The sequence below is a fragment of the Stomoxys calcitrans genome, chromosome 1, assembly GCF_963082655.1.
Source record: "Stomoxys calcitrans chromosome 1, idStoCalc2.1, whole genome shotgun sequence".
Lineage (NCBI taxonomy): Eukaryota > Metazoa > Arthropoda > Insecta > Diptera > Muscidae > Stomoxys > Stomoxys calcitrans.
The window spans coordinates 239728773-239747192 of NC_081552.1; the positions used below are offsets into that span (position 1 = coordinate 239728773).

An 18420-nucleotide genomic window follows, 5' to 3' on the forward strand; every position below is an offset into this window, starting at 1 on the left:
TTGGATATCAGATTCGAATTCTACACTCAAATACCTTTTATTTAAGCCCCATATTCCCATGGTCAGTAAATAAATCCTGTTTGGGGGAGTTTTGGGGAAGGGGTGGACCGCCAGAAACGTGGTCCCAAATTTGGAGATTAGATTCGTATTCTACTCGCAAATACCTTTCATTTTAGTCCAATATTGCCATGGTCGGTAAATATGTCCGATTTAGGGGTGTTTTGGGGATTGGGTTGGTCCCCCAAACACTTCGTCCGACAATTGAATATCAGACACGTTTTCTATTCTTAAATACCTTTCATTTGAGCCCCATATTGTCGTGATTGCTCTATATATTCTTTGGTAGGTTTTGGGGGTGGGGCGTCCCCCCCTAGGTATCCCATCCAAAATATGGAAATATACCACTTTTTTATTTTTAGGTGACTATAAGAGAGCACACAAAATGTCGCTTAAATTGCACCACCCATCACCGAAATCTGGCGTTTCTGAAAATAAGGGCAAGGGGGAGGCGCCGCCCCCTCTTCAGATATCAAACAAATGTAGTGCCCGATTTTCACCCCACCTGATCATTATGCACCATCCCTGAAAATTTCAAGAAAATCATTCAGCCGTATAGCTGTCACATAGACCGATCTCTTGACTTAAGGTTTTCTGCCCATAAAAGCCGCATTTGTTATCCGATGTCGCCGAAATTTGGGACAGTGAGTTGTGTTAGGCCCTTCGACATTCTTCTTCAATTTGGACCAGATCGGTCCAGATTTAGATATAGCTGTCATATGGACCTATCTCTCGGTTTAAGGTTTCGGGCTCATAAAGGTCGCATTTATTGTCCGATGTCGCCGAAAGGGCTTTTGGCTCATAAAAGGCGCATATACTGTCCGATTTCGCCGAATTTTGGCACAGTAAGTTATGTTAGCGCCTTCGATATTCTTCTTCAATTTGGCCCAGATCGGTCCAGTTTTGGATATAGCTGCCATATATACCGATCTTTCGATTTAAGGTCTTGGGTCCATAAAAGGCGCATTTATTGTCCCATTTCGCTGAAATTTGGCACAGTGACTTTTGTTAGGCCTTTCGACATACCTCTTCAATTTGACTCAGTTCGGTTCAGATTTGGATATAGCTGCCATATAGACCGATCTCTCGATTTAAAGATTTGGGCCCATAAAAGGCGCATTTATTGTGCGATAGCGCCGAAATTTGGGACAATGAGTTGTATTAGGCCCTTCGATATCCCTCTTCAATTTGGCCCAGATCGGTTTAGATTTGTATATAGCTGCCATATAGACCGATCTCTCGATATAAGGTTTTGGGCCCATAAAAGGCGCATTTATTGTCCGATGTCGCCGACATTTGGGACAGTGAGTTGTGTTAAGCCCCTCGACATACTTCTGCAATATGGCACAGATCGGTCCAGATTTGGATATAGCTACCATATAGACCGATTTCTCGATTTAAGGTTTTGGGTCCATAATAGGCGCATTTATAATCCGATTTCGCGGAAATTTGGCATAGCGACTTTTGTTAAACCTTTCGACATTCCTTTTTAATTTGGCCCAGATCGGTTCAGATTTGTATATAGCTGCCATATAGACCGATCTCTCGATTTGAAGTCTTGGACCCATAAAAGGCTTATTTATAATCCAATTTCGCTGAAATTTGACACAGTGACTTTTGTTAGGCTTTTCGACATCCGTTTCGTATATGGTTCAGATCGGTGTATATTTGGATACAGCTACCAAAAAGACCAATATTTTGTTCTACAAAATTGAACAATTATTTGTACTTATTACACCAATCAATGTGCGTGCCGAATTTGGACCAAATCGGACCATATTTCGATATAGTTGCTATGGGGGCATAAATTATGCATTTTCACCGGTTTATGGCGAAAGGTGGTTTACATATTCACCCGAGGTGGTGGGTATCCAAAGTTCGGCACGGCGAATTTAACGCCTTTTTACTTGTTTATTCATGGGTTATTTCATTTTCGCTTTGGGGTTGGTGTTTTTTTGTCATTGGAGGTTATTACGTAGCGCCAAAAAGTCCACCCAAGTTCAAAAGTAGACCGAACGGACAATATTTGAATACATTGAAAGGTATTTTTGAATAGAATACGAAAGTTAACCAACCAAAATTTGAAAATAAAATTTTTTCCAAAGAAATTTCAATGAAATTTTACTAAAGACAAAATTTCAATGAAATTTTACTAAAGACAAAATTTCAATAAAATTTTACGAAAGGCAAGATTTCAATGGAATTTTACTAAAGACAAAATTTCAATGGAATTTTACTAAAGACAAAATTTCAATGAAATTTTACTAAAGACAAAATTTCAATGAGACTTTCTCTAAATACAAAATTTTAATAAAAAATATCATAAAATTAAATTTAATGAAATTTTCTCTAAGGACGAAATTTCATGAAATTGTATAGTTTTTTTCTTTCTACAATATCAAAAAATCACATTGAATCATCTAATCACACACATGTTTTACAAATGAAAGTATTTAACATTTAAGTTCTCCCATTACGACAAAACATAAATAAACTATGCCTGGCCACTCACTCAATAAAACAAAAAAAAAAATTTGCACTTATTTCTTTTTTTCTTTGTAGTTCTATTTTATGGTTTGCGCTCAGTGAACTTTTCAAAAGAACTTCCGTTTTTCACTACTGCACAAAAATAAACAAAGCTGAATAGAATGCAGCACATAGTAAAAATTTCTTTGAACTTTTTTTTCAGAGCATTTAAGTTTGCAAAGTGTAAAGCCACACAAAAACATCCCACAAAAATGCGAATAAACGTAAAGTTGGTGTTACAAAAACAAAAAAAAACGAACAAAATTTCAAAGCAACAAAAAAGCGTTTGACACCCCTTTTGGTAACACTTTCACAACAAAAGACACCCATTGTGTAAGGATTCATTTTTGATTTATTGTTCGAAGCCAAAAAAGGATAAAAAACACTCACCCACATGTGCTTGTGATGGTACCTCATATAGAAGTAGTGCATAATTTTAATGAGTTGCAAATGATATTTCATAAATGAAAATTATTTTTACTACTTTAACATATGTGCAACAACATAAGTAGCGAGTGTCATGTGTGGATATTAGGGCGGAACGATAAACAAAAATGTTAATGTTTTCGGTTTGGTTAACCCGAAGCCTTTCGGGTCGATGTAATGCAAATGCAAATTTTTCCCATTAACATTCCACCAAGGAACAGAGGCAAACTTCTTACATATCACTGTGTGCAGTCCGATTTATGGTTAAGCTCAATGATAACGGGCCCCCTTTTTATAGCCGAGTCCGAATGGTGTGCCGCAGTGCGACACCTCTTTGGAGAGAAGTTTTACATGGCATAGTATCTCACAAATGTTTCCAGCATTAGGAGGGGAGAAGCACCGCTAACATTTTTTCTGATGGTCTCGCCAGGATTCGAACCCAGGCGTTCAGCGTCATGGGCGGACATGCTAACCTCTGTGCTACGGTGGCCTCCGGAACTCATGATGGAAGTCTTAAACAAAAAAAAAACAGGAGTTGGCCTTGGAGAAATGAGAGGTTTTCCACAGGGAGGCAAAGGAGGAACTCTTCTTGTGGTGGGCATTGAGTCTCCGTAACAACAACACAACACACACACAACAACAAGTCTCCGTAACAAGTTTGGCTAAGTCTAAAGGCATGGCGTACTAAGGAGCCATGACCGTCTTTTTCAAGTTCGAGAAGACAAACATTTGTGAGTTACTATGCCATGTAAAACTTCTCTCCAAAGAGGTGTCGCACTGCGGCACGCCATTCGGACTCGGCTATAAAAAGGAGGCCCCTTATCATTGAGCTTAGAACTTAAATCGGCCTGCACTCATTCATATATGTGAGAAGTTTGCCCCTGTTCCTTAGTGGAATGTTCAGGGCAAACATTTGCATTTGCATCACTACTTCCGCCCCCGACACCCTTGAGGAAGACCGTCGCTTTAGTTAGCTGTGTGATGTCCATTTTTCTCACAAGGTCGAGCTTTGCGCCCCAGGGAGTGTGGATACTTCTAACGAGATTTTTGACGGTGTGAATACGCAAAACGCAGCGTTAAGATGTTCCCTCTTTACTCACAACTTATAATTCGTATGAGTGAACTCCCTTCAGAGTTCAATACAGGTTTGATAACCCAATCGTTTACCAAATGCCTCACCTGGGACCGATGATCTTGAGGAATCCCACCGAATGCACAGCGGATATCGATGACTGCATAAGTTGTCTCATCTCTGTTGTGCTTCCTTGCCACTCCGGCGTAAGAGGGCGGCTCCTTACCTCTCTCAGCGACCATCTTTCCCTTCCGTAATGGCTGTGGCATCCTTTTGGGAGTCACAGTTCTCCATGACGACTCAGAGGCCGTGCGTGCTTCCTTCGTGCCTGTTCCGATTTTGTCTCCCTCCACAGGACATTGTCTGGTGTCTCCATCTGGTCTTCCCAGAGTACTTGAAAGCAAGGAGCTCTTTTTCTTCTTCAGTATGTTATGCTCTTCGGGTGATCTCATTCTTTTTCCAGCTTTCGCAGAAGTGCGTAGAATTTCAGTTCTATCCCTTCCAGCATCCTGCACTTTCGCCCGATTGCGTTGCCGGTACATACTCCTCTGTCTCCTTCGTCGTGCCCTGGATTGCCTTTCCGGTCTGCTTGTGAGCTTAGCAAAGCCATCGCTAAACACTGCCGTCATCCCGCTGCCTTCATCTCTCGATTCGGCTGCGATGACTGTTTCATTGACACTATCGCTGTCTGAATTCGAGTCAGAAACGCCACCTTTACTTAAAGGCTGGGAACGAGCTGTGCATCCCTCTGGTTTCATTCCGCTGCCGTCATCCCGTTGCCTTCATCTCTCGATTCGGCTGCGATGACTGTTTCATTGACACTGTCGCTGTCTGAATCCGAGTCGGAAACGCCAGCTTTACTTAAAGGTTGGGAAAGAGCTGTGTATCCCTCTGGTTTCATCCCGATGCCGTCATCCCGCTGCTGGCATCCCCCTGCCTTCATCCCGCTGCCGTCATCCCGCTGCCTTCATCTCTCGATTCGACTGCGATGACTGTTTCATTGACACTGTCGTTGTCTGAATCCGAGTCGGCAACGCCACCTTTACTTAAAGGCTGGGAACGAGCTGTGCATCCCTCTGCCTTCCTCCCGCTGCCGTCATCCCGCTGCTTTCATCTCTCGATTCGGCTGCGATGACTGTTTCATTGACACTGTCGCTGTCTGAATCCGAGTCGGAAACGGCACCTTTACTTAAAGGCTGGGAAAGAGCTGTGCATCCCTCTGGCTTTATTCCGCTGCCGCCATCCCGCTGCCTTCATCTCTCGATTCGGCTGCGAGGATTGTTTCATTGACACTGTCACTGTCTGAATACGAGTCGGAAACGCCACCTTTACTTAAAGGCTGGGAAAGAGCTGTGCATCCCTCTGGTTTCATCCCGCTGCCGTCATCCCGCTGCTGGCATCTCGCTGCCTTCATCCCGCTGCCTTCATCTCTCGATTCGGCTGTGATGACTGTTTCATTGACACTGTCGCTATCTGAATCCGAGTCGGAAACGGCACCTTTACTTAAAGGCTGGGAACGAGCTGGGCATCCCTCTGGTTTATCCGTCTTTAGTCTGACGACTAGTTGGGCGCTTGAAGCATTACTCTCGACTACAGGTGCCAAGGCAGCCACACACCTATAGGAGGGGAGGATAACATGCTGCGATCTGTTGGGTCTTTGGAGTTCATTTTCAGCCTACTCCAAAAAGGCTTTAAAATTTTTTCGTGAAAGTTAGTACCTATTCCAAAATACGGATAAATTTTCTTTGAGGAGCGAAATGAAAACACGTCCGCTCCACTCAATGGCTAATTTAAATTCTTTTCAACCTAACCTAACCTAATGATTTCATTAAAGGTAAGATTTTAAAAAAATTTTCTCTGAAGCCAAAATTTTAATGAAAATTTCTATGAAGACACAACTTGAATTTCATTTTATTTGTAATTTTTATGAAAAACTTTTTATGAAAATTTATATATTCTTTTTCAATTTTTAAAAATTTATTTAAAAATTTTTAAAATTTATTTTTTAAAAATTTTTAAGTGTTTTTTTTAATATTTCCCAAAAAATTTCCCACAAAATTTCAATGAATATTTTTTTTTGGTCTCATTTTTACTTTTTTTTTATAACTTATCACCTTACCACTCCGCCTAATGTATTCACTCTATTTTTGCTCTAAAATAAATTGCTGTTGCAATGCATCTGAAAAATGATGACATTTCTCATGCATTCCCCGCTTCATACTGCAGCATTGTAGCAAATGTCATTACTTTTGGTTGCAAAACAATGCCATCAACAATGTCTGTAAGAACAAGCAAAAAAAAAATATTTTTGTCCTTTGTTATGGTGGCAACGATGGTGGCGGTGGCAATGACAGCGCATGAGGCAATGCATTGTTGCGGTTATAATAAAATTTCACACTGAGTGCATTATGGCGTTGATGATGAATAGATGAACATTTCATGGCATTAAAGTTAACATATCAAGCATCATAGAAATAACTGAAATAGTACATCCCTCCTTTTGGGGTTCCGCTTTGCCCAGCAACCATAGTACTTGCTCACGACGAGCATATCCTTTTTTTTAAACATATTAAATCAGATGATTATACACAAGGGCAAAGGGCGTAGAAACCGACTCAAAGATGAGGGTATACAAGTTTTGCAAAAACTTAATTTTTATAAAAACTAGCTGAACCGGGCCGGCTCCGATGCGCCTTCTTTTACTTTATGCAAAGAGCTTTTAGTGAAATACCATGCTACGAAAATAGTATTGGGTTGCCCAAAAAGTAATTGCGGATTTTTCATATAGTCGGCGTTGACAAATTTTTTCACAGCTTGTGACTCTGTAATTCCATTCTTTCTTCTGTCAGTTATCAGCTGTTACTTTTAGCTTGCTTTAGAAAAAAAGTGTAAAAAAAGTATATTTGATTAAAGTTCATTCTAAGTTTTATTAAAAATGCATTTACTTTCTTTTAAAAAATCCGCAATTACTTTTTGGGCAACCCAATATATCGCTTGACAAACAGTTTAACAATATAAGTACCTTTATCTGAATCCCATGTGATCTTTATTGGTCTACGAATTTAAGTTTGGATGTAAGGTGTACTCCATTCTTAAAATACTTTATTTCAGCCCGATATTCTCATGTCTGACACTTGGCCCTGAAAAATATCAGCATCGTGCTATTCTCCCAAATACCATTTATTTAAACCCCATATTGCCATTGGTTTAAGGGGAGTTTACACACATGGCCCCAAAATTGGTTATCAAATTCTTTTTATAATCTCAAATTCCTTTCATTTGAGCCACATATTGGCTTGATCGAAAAATATTTACCCTTTGGGGGGTGTTTTAGGGAAGGGGTGATGTCCTAAATACAAGGTCCTACATTAGGATATCAAATCGTATTCTACTCCCAAAATACCTTTATTTGAGTCCCATATTGTGATGGTCAGTAAAAAATTGCTGTTTGTGGGGTATTTTGGGAAAGGGGTAGTCCCCCAGAAATTGGTCCTGAAAGTGGACCCCAATTCCTTTCATTTAAGCCCCACATTGACATGGTCGGTAAATATGCTCGATTTAGGGGAGATTGGGGAATGGGGTGGTCGCCCAAACATTATGCCCTGAAAATATATCAGCAACGTGCTTTATTCTCATATATTTGAACCCCATATTGCTATTGGTCTCAAAATTGGAATACAAATTCGTTTTCTAATCTCAAATACTATTTACTTAAACCCCTTATTGAAAAAGCCCGCAAATATGTCCGGTTTGGGGTATGGTCCTTAAAAACTATCAACATCGAGCTTTACTCTCTTTAAGAGCCAAATTGTCATGGTGAGCAAATACGTCCTTTTTGGGGGTTGTTATGGGGGTGGGACGTTTGGTCCCGAATGTTGTGGTCTACTCTCAAATACCTTTCATTTGAGTCCCATATTCCCATAGTCGCCAAACATGACCGATTTGGGAGGTGCTTTCTGGGAAGGGACGCCCACTCAGTAACTTGGTCCTGAAAAAACTTGGTTCGTGTTTTACTCTAAAATACCTCTTATTTGAGCCTCATATTGCAAAGGTCAACAAATACTTTCTATTTGGGTGGTGTTATGGGGGTGGGGTGGCCCTATAAACACTTTTTCCCGAAAATTGATATCGGATTTGTGCTTTAATTCCAAAAACCTTTCATTTGAACCCAATATTGCTATGGTCGCAAATTTGTGCTCTTTGGGGGATGTTTTTGGGGAGAGGCGGTCCCCCAAACACTTGGTCCCATATTTGGATATCAGACTCAAATACCTTTTATTTGAGCCCCATATTGCCATGGTCAGTAAATAAGTCCTGTTTGGGCAGGGTTTTGGGGAAGGGGTGAACCCCCGGAAACTTGGTCCCACATTTGGATATCCGAGTAGTATTCTACTTGCAAAGACCTTTACTTTGAGTCCCATATTGCCATAATCGGTAAATATGTCCTATTTAGGGGTGTTTTGGGGGTTGGGGTGGTCCCCTAACACTTGGTCCGACAATTGGATATCAGATACGTTTTCTTATCCTAAATACCTTTCATTTCAGTCGCATATTGTCGTGATTGGTCTAAATATATGTTTGGTAGGTTTTAAGGTGGGGCGGCCCCCCTAGGTACCTCATCCGAAATTTGGATCCCAAATTTTTATTTTTAGGGTACGATATGAGAGCACATAAAATTTCGATTAAATCGCCCATTTCGAGATCGGACGTTTCTGAAAATTAGGGTAAGGGGGAGGGTCCGCCCCCCCTCCTCCCTTCGGATATCAAGCAATTAAGTACCCTATTTTTACCACGGGGTCATAACGCACAATCTGTGTAAATTTCAAGAAAATCGGTTCAGCCGTTTCTGAGACTATAAGGAACACACAAACACAAACTGATTTTTATTCCCTACACCACCACTGTGGTACAGGGTATTATAGATTTGTGCATTTGTTTGCAACGCTAAGAAGGAGAAGAGCTAGACCCATCGATAAGTGTACAGATCGGCTTAGAATCACTTCCCGATTCGATTAAGCTTTGTCCGACTGTTCGCCTGTCTGTCTGTCCATGTATTCGTGTAATCAAGATACAGGTCGCATTTGTTGTCCGATTTTCACAAAATTTTGTCTTTTTTGGTCCACGGGCGAACGATTTTGAAAAAAAATGAAAAAATCGGTCCAGATTTAGATATAGCTCCCATGTATATCTTTCATCCGATATGCCCTTTTAAAGCTGTAGAAGCCACAATGTTAGTCCAATCCTTACAAAATTTGGCACGAAGTGTCAAATTTTATTGAAATCGGTCCAGATTTAGATATAGCTCCCATGTATATCTTTCAGCCGATATGCCCTTTTAAAACTGTAGGAGCCACAATTTTGGTGCGATCTCTATCAAATTTGGCACAAAATACTTTTTGTGACGTCTTAATATGTGTGCAAAATTTCATCTAAATCGGTTCATATTTAGATATAGCTCCCATATATAACTTTCGTCCGATTTGACGTATTAAGTCTTTAAAAGGCATAATTTTGGTCCGATCTTTTCAAAACTTGGCACAAAGTACTTTTTGTGGCGTCTTAATAATTGTGCAAAATTTCATCTAAATCGGTTCAGATTTAGATATAGCTCCCATATATAACTTTCGTCCGATTTGACCTATTAAGTCTTTAGAAGACACAATGTTAGTCCGATCTTTTCAAAACTTGGCACAAAGTGCTTTTTGTGTTGTCCCAATATGTGTGCAAAATTTCATCATAATCGGATCAGATTTATATATAGCTCCCATATATATCTTTCATCCGATATGGCCTTTTAAGGCTGCAGCAGGCGCAATTTTGGTCCGATCTTTACAAAATTTGGCATGGGCCGTTTTATTCAACGTCCTCATTTGTGTGCAAAGTTCCATAGAAATCGGTCCAGATTTAAATATAGCTCCCATATATATGTTTCATCCGATATGGCCTTTTAAGGCTGCAGAAGCCACAATTTTGGTCCAATCTTTACAAAATTTGGCATGGGCCGTTTTATTCAACGTCCTCATATATGTGAAACATTTCATAAAAATCGGTCGAGATTAAGATATAGCTCCCATATAAATTTTTCATCCGATATGGCCTTTCAACACAAAATTTTTCATGAGATGGTTTAATTGACATCCCAATACGTGTGCAAAATTTCATCAAAATCGATTTAGATAAAACTCCCATATAAATCTTTTATGCGTTTCGACTATTAAGGCTGTAGAAGCCACAATTTTCATACCATCGTAAGGAAATTGTATAAAAGGTTCTATTCGATATTTCAATAGGTATGCAAAATTAAAGTCTGACTAACTTTGGATATAAGTGCTATCTATTAAAAGTATTGCGTATACTTGGTGGTGTAGGGTATTATATAGTCGGCTTCACTCGACTTTTGCCTTTCCTTAATGGTTATATATAAGTTTAGTAAAAATTTTATTTTTAAATAAGATTTTGTAAACACTTTTTGTTACTTTTGTTAATGTTGTATGGATATTTTTCTATTTTTTGAGATTTTTATCTCTGTACCAGTATTCTGCTTTGTTGCCATGATACCTATTTTTCCCCCCATTTCATATGTGGCTTGGTAACATGTTCATTATTACCTCGTCTCTCTCTCTCTCTCTCTCTCTCTCTCTATCGCTCTCTGAATTGCCCCCACAGTAATGTAAACACCGGCTGGCATAATTAATTCTACCCATTACGTTGATGTAATGATAGCACTGTGCAATGTGCAGTCACACTTAACCTTTATTTTCATGGGATGGCAAAGCAGGGCAACATCCATGAGGCTGACGTTAAGTATTGTGTGGTAAGATGATAGCTCAAAAGTCATTATCACCATCATGGTTGTCACCCAGGTATCAGACAAAAAGCTCTACTTAAAGTTATCCTATGGCACATGTTCGCACACATACACAGAAACAGACAGGGATGCGTGCCAGTAAGCAGTGAGCATTGAATAGACCGACTATGCCAGTTTGGTTGTATGTGTGTGTGTGCAATGAGCTTTCTGTTTCCTTACAACTCGCCTCTGTTTGTGGTTAAAACTACCAAGGTCTGACTGCCTAACTGGCTGTAGATGCTGTTTTTGGGTGAGTGTTGTGTTGTGTGTGTATGTGTGTGTGTGTGTAGATAGGCTTGCTCTTGCTATTTGTACTTACTTGATGTATGGCTGATGTAATGCCACCAAACTGGCATGAATGCCCACACTGATGGCAGCCAAATGGAAATAATCAAACAATACCGGCAGATGATAGTGTAGGCCACGTCCTGGATGAAAATTTAGCTGCAGTGTACGCGTCGATGCCAAGGCTAAGTTGGTGGCTGTGGCATTCTGCTCGGCAAACCACAATTCCAGTTGCAATGAAAATTCAGCACGTTCTATAGATTCTTTTAAATGGCGACTGTCAACTGTGTAGAAAAGATAGATAGAAGAAAAAAGAAGGACATTTGCTTTAAAAAATGTCTGTCTAATGAATAATTTCAGATAAAGTTTTTATTGAGGCAATGTTTTTTTTATGTTTTGCTTAATTTGAAATTTGTGTCGCTATGCATAATTAAGATTTAATCAAGTGGAAATTGTGGAACACAGAAGGGGAAGTGGAATGAAATGGTAGGATTAGAATGACTTTATTTTAAAGAAATTTACATTTGGCGAACTTTATAACAAATGCTTGGGTGAAGAGACAGCAAAAACTGAGTGGCCAAAATGGCTTTCTTTCCATGGTCACTGATTTCAATGAGTTTCTTTATTAGTTTTAAATAGGTAAAAACGGGCATAGGCCTAATCTCAAATATCCCTACGTGAATTCTGAAAACATGTACTTTAAGTTATTCAGCTTATATTTGATTTATTTTGAAGATATGGAAAAAATAATTCGGATTTGTAGGGTCTCTAGAGATGAAGAGAGATTATATGAACTACTAGCTGACCCGGGCCCGCTCCGCTGCGCCTTCTTTTACTTTATATGGAACTAAAGTTTCCTTGGAATATTTATTTTCGATATTTAAAGATCATTTAGTGAAATACCATGCTACGAAAATAGTATATCGCTTGACTAAAAGTTTAACAATATTAGTGCCTTTATCTGAATCCCATATGATGTTTATTCGTCTACGTCTAATTTAAATTGGATGTAAGGTATACTCCATTATTAAAATACTTCATTTCGGCCCGATATTCTCATGATGTCTGATTTAGTGGTGTTGTCGGGCGAGAGGTGGTCCCCCAGATACTTGGCCCTGAAAAATATCAGCATCGTGGTCTTTTCTTAACTACCATTTATTTAAACCCCATATTGCCTTTGGCTTAAGAGGAGTTTACAGGATGAGGCGTCCTCCAAACACATGGCCCCCAAATAGTTTATCAAATTCGTGTTCTAATCTCAAATACCTTTCATTTGAACCACATATTGGCATGGTCGAAAATTTTTTTCCCTTTGGGGGTATTTTGGCAAAGGGATGATGCCCTAAATACAGGGTCCTAAATTTGGATATTAAACTCGTATTCTACTACCAAATACGTTTAGTTGAGCCCCATATTGCGGTTGGTCAGTAAAAAATAGCTGGTTGTGGGGTATTTTGGGAAAGGGTGGAAAATTGATCCCGAAAATGGGTATTAATTCTTGCTCTACCTGCCAATACCTTTCATTTGAGCCCCACACCGACAGGATCGGTAAATATGCCCGATTTAGGGCCAAAAATGTTGCCCTGAAAATATACCAACATCTCTATTCTTTTGTATCGATACATCATTTATTTGAACCCCATATTGTCATTGGCCTCGAAATTGGATATCAAATTTGTTTTCTAATCTCAAATACCTTTCATTTTAAGCCCTTATTGCAAAAGTCAGCAAATATGTCCGGTTTGGGGTATGGACCCTAAAAGCTATCAGTATCGAGCTCTACTGTCTTCAAGACCCCAATTGTCTTGGCGAGCTAATACGTCCTACTTGAAGGTTTTTATGGTGTTGGGACGTCCCCTAGAAAGTTGGTTCCGAATTTTCATATCAGATTCGTGATCTACTCCTAAATACCTTTCATTTGAGCTCCATATTTTCATAGTCGGCAAACATGACCGGTTTGGGGGATGGGGCGGTCACTCGGCGACTAGGCCTTGAAAATATATATATTGGGTTGCCTAAAAAGTAATTGCGGATTTTTTAAAAGAAAGTAAATGCATTTTTAATAAAACTTAGAATGAACTTTAATCAAATATATAATTGCCATTTTGTTCGATAACTTTTTGCCAACTTCCTGGCAAATTTAGTATTCCACGCTCATAGAACTTCTGGCCTTTATCTGCAAAAAACTGAACCAAGTGCGATTTTATAGCCTCATCATTGCCGAAAGTTTTACCATGGGGTGCCAAGCTCACTCAGTTTTTGGCGAGTGACCAAAGATGTGTGCGGTCTAGCGTTGTCCTGGTGGAATATGACACCTTTACGATTGACCAATTCTGGTCGCTTCTCCTTGATGGCTGTATTCAATTTGTCCAATTGTTGACAGTAAACATCCGAATTAATCGTTTGGTTCCTTGGAAGCAGCTCAAAATATACCACACCCTGGTTGAGCTGGTTCACAATGCTTGGACCATGATCGTTTTCGACTAACGTTGTTGTAAACAATCCATTTTTCATCTCCAGTTATGATTCGTTTTAAAAACGGATCGAATTTATTGCATTTAAGGTGCATATCACAAGCGTTGATTCGGTTTGTTAAATGAATTTCTTTTAATATATGTGGTACCCAAATATCAAGCTTTTTTACCAGTCCAAAACTTTTTATGTGATAATGAACGGTTGATTTTGGTATATTTAACTTCTCTCCTATCTCACGCTCAGTTACATGACGATCCAATTCGATTAATGCTTAAAATTTGTCAACGCCGACTATATGAAAAATCAGCAATTACTTTTTGGGCAACCCAATATTAGGTTCGTGGCCTACTCTAAAATACCTCTTATTTGAGCCTCATATTGCAATGGTCAGCAGATACTTCCTATTTGGGTGGTGTTATGGGGTGGCCGCAAAGAAGCTTTTAGAATATTGATATCAGAATATTTTTAGAATATTGCTATCAGATTCGTGCTTAACTCCCAAAGACTTTTTATTTGAGCCCCATATTGATATGTTCGTTAATTTGTCCTCTTTGGGGCATTTTTTTGAGGAGGGGGCCCCCCAAACACTTGGTCCCACATTTGGATATCAGATTCGTTTTCTACACTCAAATAGCTTTTATTTGAGCCCCATATTGCCATGGTCAGTTAATAAGTCCTATTTGGGGGGTGTTTTGGGGAAGGGGTGGACCCCCAGAAACTTGGTCTCATATTTGGATATCAGGTTTGTATTCCACTCGCAAATACCTTTCATTTGAGTCCCATATTGCCATGGTCGGTAAATATGCCCGATTTAGGCGTGTTTTGGGGGTTGGGGTGGTCCCCCTAACACTTGGTTCGACAATTGGATACCAGATACATTTTCTAATCTTAAATACCTTTCATTTGAGTCCCATATGTCGTGATTGGTCTATATATAAATATTTGGTAGGTTTTGGGGGTGGGGCGGTCCCCTAGGTACCCCATCCGAAATTTGGATACAAAATTTTTGTTTTTAGGATACTATAAGGGAGCACACAAAATTTCGCTTAAATCGCACCACCCATTGCCGAGATCTGGCGTTTCTGAAAATTAGGTTAAGGGGGAGCGTCCGACCCCCCTTCGGATATCAAAAAATGTAGTATCCTATTTTCACCACGGGATCATTATGCACCATCAGTGAAAATTTCAAGAAAATCGGTTCAGCCGTTTTTGAGTCTATAAGGAACACACGAACAAACAAACAAACAAACCGACAAACAAGCACAAATTCATATTCATACCCTCCACCCCTAGGATGGGGGGATACCAATTTCGTCATTCCGTTTGTAACTCCTCAAAATATTCGTCTGAGACCCCATAAAGTTGTATATTCTTGATCGTCATGACATTTTAAGTCGAACTAGCCGTGTCCGTCCGTCTGTCCGTCCGTCTGTCGAAAGCACGCTAACTTTCAAAGGAGTAAAGCTAGCCGCTTGAAATTTTGCACCAATAATTCTAATTAGTGTAGGTCGGTTGGAATTGTAAATGGGCCAAGTCGGTCCATGTTTTGATATAGCTGTCATATAAACCGATTTTGGGTCTTGACTTCTTGAGCCTCTAGAGGGCCCAATTCTTATCCGATTTTACTAAAATTTTGCACGTAGTGTTTTGGTAGCAATTTCAACAACTACGCTAAGTATGGTTTTAAATCGGGCCATGTTTTGATATAGCTGCCATATAAACCGATCTTGCATATTGACTTCTTGAGCAGCTAGAAGGCGCAATTCTCATCCGATTTGGCTGAAATTTTGCATGAAGCGTTTTGTTTCGACTTTCAACAAGTGTGTTAAGAATGTTTTAAATCGGTCAATAACCTGATATAGCTGCCATATAAACCGATCTCGGGTCTTGATTTCTTGAGCCACTAGAGGTTACAATTCTTATCCAATTTAGTTGAAACTTTGCATGAGGTGTTTTGTTATGACTTCCAACAATTGTGTTAAATTAGGTTCAAATCAGTCAATAACCTGATATAGCTGCCATATAAACCGATCTTGGGTCTTGATTCTTGAGCCTCTAGAGGTCGCAATTCATATCCGATTGGAATGAAATTTTGCACGACGTGTTTTGTTATGATATTCAACAACTGTGCCAAGTATGGTTCAAATCGGTCGATAACCTGATATAGCTGCGATATAAACCGATCTTGGGTCTTGACTTCTTGAGCCCCTAGAGGGCGCAATTCATATCCAATTGGAATGACATTTTTCGCGACGTGTTTTGTTATAATATCCAACCACTGTGCCAAGTATGGTTCAAATCGGTTCATAACCTGATATAGCTGCCATATAAACCGATCATGGGTCTTGACTTCTTGAGCCTCTAGAGGGCGCAATTGTCATCCGATTTGCCTGAAACTTCGTACGACGGAACCTCTCATGACCATTAACATATGTGTTTATTATGGTCTGAATCGGTACAGCTCCCATATAAATCGACTCTCTATTTTACTTCTTGTTTTTGCCTAAGAAGAGATGCCGGGAATAGAACTCGACAAATGCGATCCATGGTGGAGGGTATAGAAGATTCGGCCCGGCCGAACTTAGCACGCTTTTACTTGTTATATATAAGAAAGATTGGTGAAAAATTCATTTAATAAATATCAGCTGTCTTAAAGTAAATCTAGTAAATTTCCCCCAACCCCAAATGGAGGCCTTCAACCTTTGTCTTATATCTTATGATATATACTGTCTGAGCAAAAATAATTTTTTTCCTTTGTTTTTGCCCAAATTTATACCCTTTAATCCTTACAAACGTCAATCATTTCCTTTTAATTTGTAACCCTTAATTATTTTTACTCTCGCTTTTCCTTTTGTTTGCCCTTAATGAGAAACTGTAGAAGAAATTTTAAGCCGCCACCAAGTAGGACAATCAAATGTTGTAATTTTAATAATTTTGCTAATGAAATGAAATTACAAAGAATAACACAACACAAAAATCTCAATTAAAAGGCCATCAAGAGGGCAACATGAAATGTATGACCTGCTTTATGTGGTCGTAGGCGATGGCTGTTGCTGGGCTGTGGGAGGTTCACTTCATAATTTTTCCAAACAACTGCAATTAAAAGAGACATCGAGGCGCCGAAATGTTTATTTGGCTGTAGCACATGTTATTCTTCTTTTGCTTGAAAGTTGGTGGTTGTCCTCCTACTTCTTCGCCGTATCCCCCCCCCCCTCTTCTCCACCTCCTTATTGTTGTTGGAGTTTTCATTTGTTTGTTGATTTTAATAATTATTGTTGATTTTGTTTTGGGTTTTACATTCAGGACAGTGCCAAAATTAAATTTAATTAGGGTCAGTTATGCTCGATTGCCACAATGGGGATTAAGAGAGTTATAGTCATTGAACGGTGTAAAGAGACAGTTGTTTAAATCTCGTTGAGATTTTAAGGAAAACAAAATTTGGTAGCGAAAAATAAAGGGAAAGAGAAGTTATGGTGAAATTCAACTTGAGTGTGTGTTTTTATACCCTCCACCATAGGATGGGGGTATACTAATTTTGTCATTCTGTTTGTAACTACTCGAAATAATCGTCTGAGACCCCATAAAGTATATAAATTCTTGATCGTCGCGACATATTATCTCGATCTAGCCATGTCCTTCCGTCTGTCCGTCCGTCCGTCCGTCTGTCTGTAGAAAGCACGCTTATGTTCGAAGGAGTAAAGCTAGCCGCTTGAAATTTTGCACAAATACTTTCTATTAGTGTAGGTCGGTTGGGATTGTAAATGGGCCATATCGGTCCATGTTTTGATATAGCTGCCATATAAACCGATCTTGGGTCTTGACTTCTTGAGTCTCTAGGGGGCGCAATTCTGGCCCGATTTGACTGAAATTTTGCACATGGTGTTTAGGTATCACTTCCAACAAATGTGCTAATTATGGTTCAAATCGATCGATTACCTGATATAGCTGCCAAGCTGGAGCTGGGTCTTGATATCTTCAGCTTTTAGAGGGCGCAATTCTTATCCGATTTGGCTGTAACTTTGCGCGTGGTGTTTCGATATCACTTCCAACAACTGTACTAAGTATGGTTCAAATAGGTTCATAACCTTGCATAGCTGCCTTATAAACTGATCTTGGGTCTTGACTTCTTCAGCTTTTAGAGGGCGCAATTCTTTCCGATTTGGCTGTAATTTTGCTCGTAATATTTTGGTATCACTTCCAACAACTGTACTTGATACTTTTTAAGCCTCCAGAGGGTGCAATTCTTATCCGATTTGACTGAAATTTTGCACGTGGTGTTTTGGTATGACTTCCATCAACTGTGCTAAGTATTGTGCAAATCGGTACAAAACCTGGTATAGCTGCCTTATAAACTGATCTTGGGTCTCGACTTTTTGAGCCTCTAGAGCGCCCAATTCTCATCCGAAATGACAGAAATTTTGCACGTGGTATTTTGATATCACTGCCAACAACTGTATTAAGTATGGTTCAAATCGGTCCATAACCTGGTATAGCTGCCATGTAAACCGACCATGGGTCTTGACTTTTTGTCCCTCTAGAGGGCGCAATTCTCATCCGATTTGGCAGAAATTTTGTACAACAGCTTCTTCCATTACCTTCAGTATATGTGTTTAATATGTTATGAAGCGATATATAGCTTGATACAGCTTCCATATAGACCGATCGCCCGATTTTGCTCCCGTCTAGCTGCCATATAAACCGATCTTGGGTCTTGGCTTCTTGAGCCTCCAGA

The 18420-nt window shown here is 39.5% G+C and overlaps 1 protein-coding gene across 1 annotated transcript in view; it reads right to left on the minus strand.

The window, feature by feature from the left end:
• Positions 1–18420, minus strand: part of LOC106091808 (uncharacterized) — a 194169-nt gene that overhangs the window by 40655 nt on the left and 135094 nt on the right. The window contains exon 4 of the mRNA XM_059360224.1: positions 11248–11497. Coding sequence (XP_059216207.1) covers positions 11248–11497 — 250 coding nt within the window. The remainder of the gene's footprint in view (positions 1–11247; positions 11498–18420) is intronic.